Genomic DNA, 5,042 nt, shown 5'->3' on the forward strand with positions numbered 1-5,042 from the left:
GCAGTTCTTCTGAAATAGAGTGTGGAGCAAAAAAAAACCTAAAAACTAATATACGTGATGATATATTTCTCATGATGCTTCTCCAAGGAGGTTCACTCATGTGATGCTTTGCTTCTTTTAATGCTGCTTTCCTCCTTTTAGACACACACTTCAGTAGCACATGTTGAACAAATTCAGGCAGATTACAGTGTGTGCATGATCCAGTTGAGTTTTATTTTATGAAGTGTTTAATTTCTGTCTTTTATATACTGTTATGATGTCAAATATCTATGTTAAACATGGTCAAATTTCCAGGACATGAGGTGAACATATATAAAAATGCTCTAAAACGGCCTGTTTCAGACAGAGGCTGAACTGAGAGGCTGCATAAAGGGCCATTATAAGATAAATAAGGAGTTTTTAACTGTAAATCATGCAAAAATATTCTAGTAGAGTCCCAGAATAAAAACATAGAGCTGTAAATGTGCATGTTATGTCTCCTTTAAGTCCTATATGCCCTAACCTGCCTGAGACGGGTTTATTCCCTTCAGCTCCTACTCAGCTTCCTTCCAGTACCGACATGTTTTTGTATATTTTAAAGATGTCTTCAAGTGTGATTGATATCCCAGTATTATTGCTACATTTTTTACCTCAGCTTTACTAAACACAACCTGCATATTGGCTGTCTGTGATTTACTATGTGATTGTTTTGCCAGTATGTCTACATCCTCATTACCTTCCACACCTTAATGGGCAGGAACCCAAATCAAGCAAACAGTCAAACCATTTACTGTGTAGTCTGCACATAATATGGTTTAAAACCGCATCTCTTGTCTGCATGATTTCCACATCAGAATGGGAAAACCATGTCTTTATGGAGCTGGATTTATGTGCATAGATACACTGTCATATTGAAACAGGAAAAAGACAAACACAAACTCTTGCCATTTCATTGGAAACAAACACATAATATCTAAAATATGATTGTATGCTGTAACATTTAGATTCTCCTTCATTGGAACTAAGGTGCCTAAACTAAACCTTTTGGCCATATAATCATTTATAGATGTGCATCATGTTGTTTTATCTACTTTTACAGTCATATAGTCAGTGTTGGACCACCGCTGCTCGTCACGCAGTGATGAACAGCTCCATTAAAGCTCCCACTGAATGCATCCTGTAGAAGACGCTGAGTGGCTGACCCAGATTCACCATAATAAACCAAGCGGTGAAGCCGAAAAACTGTTTCCCCAGACCGTTCTCAAACTGAGGGTGGACTCCAAACGCAGGGATGACCCACAGCTGGAAGAAGAGGGAACGTCGTTGTGTTACAGACATTTTTGAAAATGCAAATGTTTCTTTTTAAATCAGTTGATAAACATGACATTACCATGATATTAGAAAGGATGAGGAAAGCACAGATTTCTTGTATCACTCTTTTGGTCCAGGACTTTTTCTCAGCATGCTCTTGAACAACAGGGGGTGCTGATGCATCCAGCAGTGAAATATCAATCTTCCCCTTCTCTTCTACTGGCAAAACAACCTTTTTCTTTGGCTGTGGGGCAGATTAGTTGATCATTTAAACAAAACCTTGTAATGACTGATTCATGCAAGTTTACAAAACATTCAAATGAAATGCAGGTACCTTGAATATGCTGCTCCGCTCCTTCTTCTTGGCGAGGAGCTTTGGGTGCCTGTGGAGGCCTTCGATGATGAAGATGTTCTGCAGGATGAGCTCCATGAGGCTGAGGAGGGAGTAGGACAGGTCTAGCTCCCCCAGAGGCCCTTGGGTCCCCACAGCTAGGGCTGCCACCAGGGAGAAGTAGGAGATGGCGAGCTGGCCTATAGCTGCCGCCACCAGGAGAAGCACATCCAGGCTACGAGTGGGGTTGTGTCCCCCCTCGTGTGCCCTCCTCTCCAGCCTGTGGACCAGCAGACCAGCCAAGGAGCAAAGAGACATGACAGGCATGACCACTAAATGGTAGCTGTAAAAAACGAGGAAGGCGGTGCGGCGGAGCTGATGCTGGCTCACCCAAACCTGATAGAGAATGAAGACAGTCGCTCCTGCTATGAGGACCAGGCCACCTAACACGAGGCCGTATATGACTCCGCCTTGGTAAACAATATTTATGGTTAACTTCTGACTAACGTGGTGGTGACCTGGACCCATCCTGCGGCCCACGTTCTTCCACATCACATAGATCATGCAGCCTGCCATCAGGTAGTACTCGATGTTAAAGGGATAAAGGATCTCGAAGCCTTTTCTGAAGATGAGACATTGTGCACTCGCACTGCACCGACAGAAGGTTGAATTGGCAGTTTCTGGAAACAAACATGGAGGAAAACACTTCAGAAAATATATATGGTTCAAGGAAGGGGTGGAAGATTACACAAGGACTGGCAACTATCAGTATTAATTAATCAGACGGTTATTTTCTCAATTAATCAATTAGTCATTTGGTCTATAAAATGTCAGAAAATGGTGAAAAACGTCAATCACAGTCCACAACCCAAAGACTATCATAGAGGACTAAAGAAACAAGAAAATATTCACATTTAAGAAGGTGGAACCAGAGAATTTTAGCATTCTTTCTTTAAAAATGACTCAAAACAATTCATTGATTATCAAAATACCGATGAAGATTTATGTTTGTCATATTATTTACCTGCTAAATCAGACATGTCTGCTTTAGATAAGCTTGTGTTGCTGTCTTCTCTTTCTAACTCAATCTCCTCATGGATGGAGTCCTCTGTTACCGCATTCAGCCACAGCAGCAGGTCAGCAGAGAGGATCATCATCAGCCCAGATCTGCAGCAAATATACCAGTATCAACTTTATAAAAGAAACAAATGCAAGGTAACATACACCTGAAGATGGAAATTACAATCATCATTAAACTAATAAACATAAGAAAATGTATACAAGATATTTATAAAAAGGCTTTAACATATGTAGAGTGATGCACCTGGTGATTATCTTGTGTCTGTGAACACAGTCTTTGGAATGAGCCCACAGTAAATATGTCTACAAAAAGAAAAATGTGTTATTAAATGAAGGCACTATAGGACAAAACAGTACAAAACAGGACAAAGTGGTACAGAAACAAAAGGAATTGAGGTAAAGGAGAAAAGCAACATTGAAAGCAAGGCTGAGCAGCAACGCCGCATCCATTTCTCTTTATACATCTATGGTGTGCACAGACAGAGCTGCAGTCAACGTTGGAGTTTATGACGTGGTTGTTCCCAAATTGCGACAGGTGGTTGTGATCGGGGATTCCCTTGTGCATATTCTGTTTACCACCCACAGCCTCAATAACTGTGCCAAGTCATAAGCATGCCAGTCATATACTTATGGTTCTTTCTCTACTTGTGCTACTGTTACACTATATTTTAGCATTTAACATCCTCTTGTAATTACTGCTTGTGGTCACAGTGGCTTTGATTTTCAATGCAAAATTGACAGATTATACCTTTTTCTACTTCTGCATGACCTTACTTTAAAAGGTCAGACCACTTTGACCACTTACAGTATTTCTACATATAAAAGAAATAATTCGATAAAACCTTTGATAACAAGTAGTAATTGAAAGCTGTGACTTTGCAAGGTTTAAGTACCTTTTCTCTACCATAAAATGCTTCATAAAAATGTCCTTTTGTCTAGTTTTTGTTATTGTTTCAGCAGCCTTTTTGGAGAGAGATGTAGCTGCAAAACTTTTCTCTCTAACAGAAAATAAAAATCTTTACCTGCAGTGCGAGAAAGGGAGACTCGACGAAGGTAGAGAGCACTGTAATAGCAGGTTTACACTCAATCATATTGATCAAATAACCAGTCCTGAAGAAGTGCAGCAGCAGACTGCATGCAGCAAAAAGCAGGAGGACCACTGGGACATGCAGGAGAAAAGAGAAATACTTGAACGCAAGATCCAAAACTACTATTGAGTAAATTTTGTTGTAATGATAATACACAAGAAGATACCCATGACAGTCATTCCTCCGGCATGGTGGTCTTTATGTGGGCTGATGTCCGGCTGTTTCCTGGCCCACAGCAGGTACCACAACATCCAAACCAAACTGACCCCCATCAGCAGCAGCATGAACACCTGGGGCTCCTGGTGCTTCAGGCCGCTGGGGTTAAAAGCCTCACCGGCCACCAGGGCCGCTCCCAGCAGCACCACATTCATCCCCAACAGCCCGGAGATCAGTCGCCTCCCACTGGGAGCCCAAACCAGCACCGGATCCAGCTCCAGATCCTGGATGTGCTGGTCTGAGTTCCTTACTGGTTCATCACTGGGGGGATTTCCAGGTGTCCCGCAGGAGGGATGCAGCTCTATAGCACTGGAATCAAAATTCATATTCACCTTTTCTCTCTTGTCTCCTAAAAACACGTTGTTAAATGCTTTCAACCTTCAACTTCTTCTTTTTCCTACTTCCATTCAGTTTCCAGGGTTTTTTCTCATGCATTCGTACTTGAGTTGAAGTCCTGCAGTTCAACATGTGCCAGCATGCATCTGAAAGCTACTGAGTAATGTTTGATCAGCCTTCCTATGCTGGAAGGTGTGGTCACAATCCAGTACAATAATAACGACACACCTTTCAGGAAAAGCAACAGGTATCTTGTTTACTTTCCATGTTGACCTCCTTTCACCTGCTGAGCAAAGTTCGCTTCATCAGCAGACCTGTCTCTGTAATATGTGTGAAGCTTTTTCTTATTGTCAATCTACAGGCTCGTTTTTCTTGAAGTCAGTGGGGTTATTTTACTTTGAGTCGAAAGGGTTTATCAGCAGGACTATCTACCCTGTCGTGTCACTGTTTGCTTACAGTCTACACCAGAAACTGACTTATGAATATACAGCCTGACTCTTATCACTGCAGTGCTTAAGCTGCAGCTAATAGTTCAAAACTGATAACCAGCTGATAGTGTTTAGTTTCCGTCTGTGATTTAAAGGAGCATACAGGTGGTTTTAGCCGAGATTTATTATAAATCACATGAACTTTACATTACAGCTTTGCCTTTTGTGAACAATGTTGCAGTGCTGTCCCTGTCATTAGCTTTCATTAATTTC

The 5,042-nt window shown here is 41.5% G+C and overlaps 1 protein-coding gene across 1 annotated transcript; it reads right to left on the reverse strand.

The window, feature by feature from the left end:
* Positions 1-915: 915 nt before the first annotated feature.
* LOC122971755 (proton channel OTOP3-like) lies at positions 916-4,331 on the reverse strand. The gene is made up of 7 exons (XM_044338495.1): positions 3,956-4,331; positions 3,724-3,860; positions 2,946-3,004; positions 2,646-2,788; positions 1,625-2,301; positions 1,370-1,534; positions 916-1,281 (listed from the first exon to the last, which is right to left on the reverse strand). The coding sequence occupies exons 1-7, from the start codon at positions 4,329-4,331 to the stop codon at positions 1,111-1,113; spliced, it is 1,728 nt and encodes a 575-aa protein (XP_044194430.1). The 3' UTR covers positions 916-1,110.
* Positions 4,332-5,042: the final 711 nt, after the last annotated feature.

Source organism: Thunnus albacares, chromosome 20 (genome assembly GCF_914725855.1).
Source record: "Thunnus albacares chromosome 20, fThuAlb1.1, whole genome shotgun sequence".
Classification (NCBI taxonomy): Eukaryota; Metazoa; Chordata; class Actinopteri; order Scombriformes; family Scombridae; genus Thunnus; species Thunnus albacares.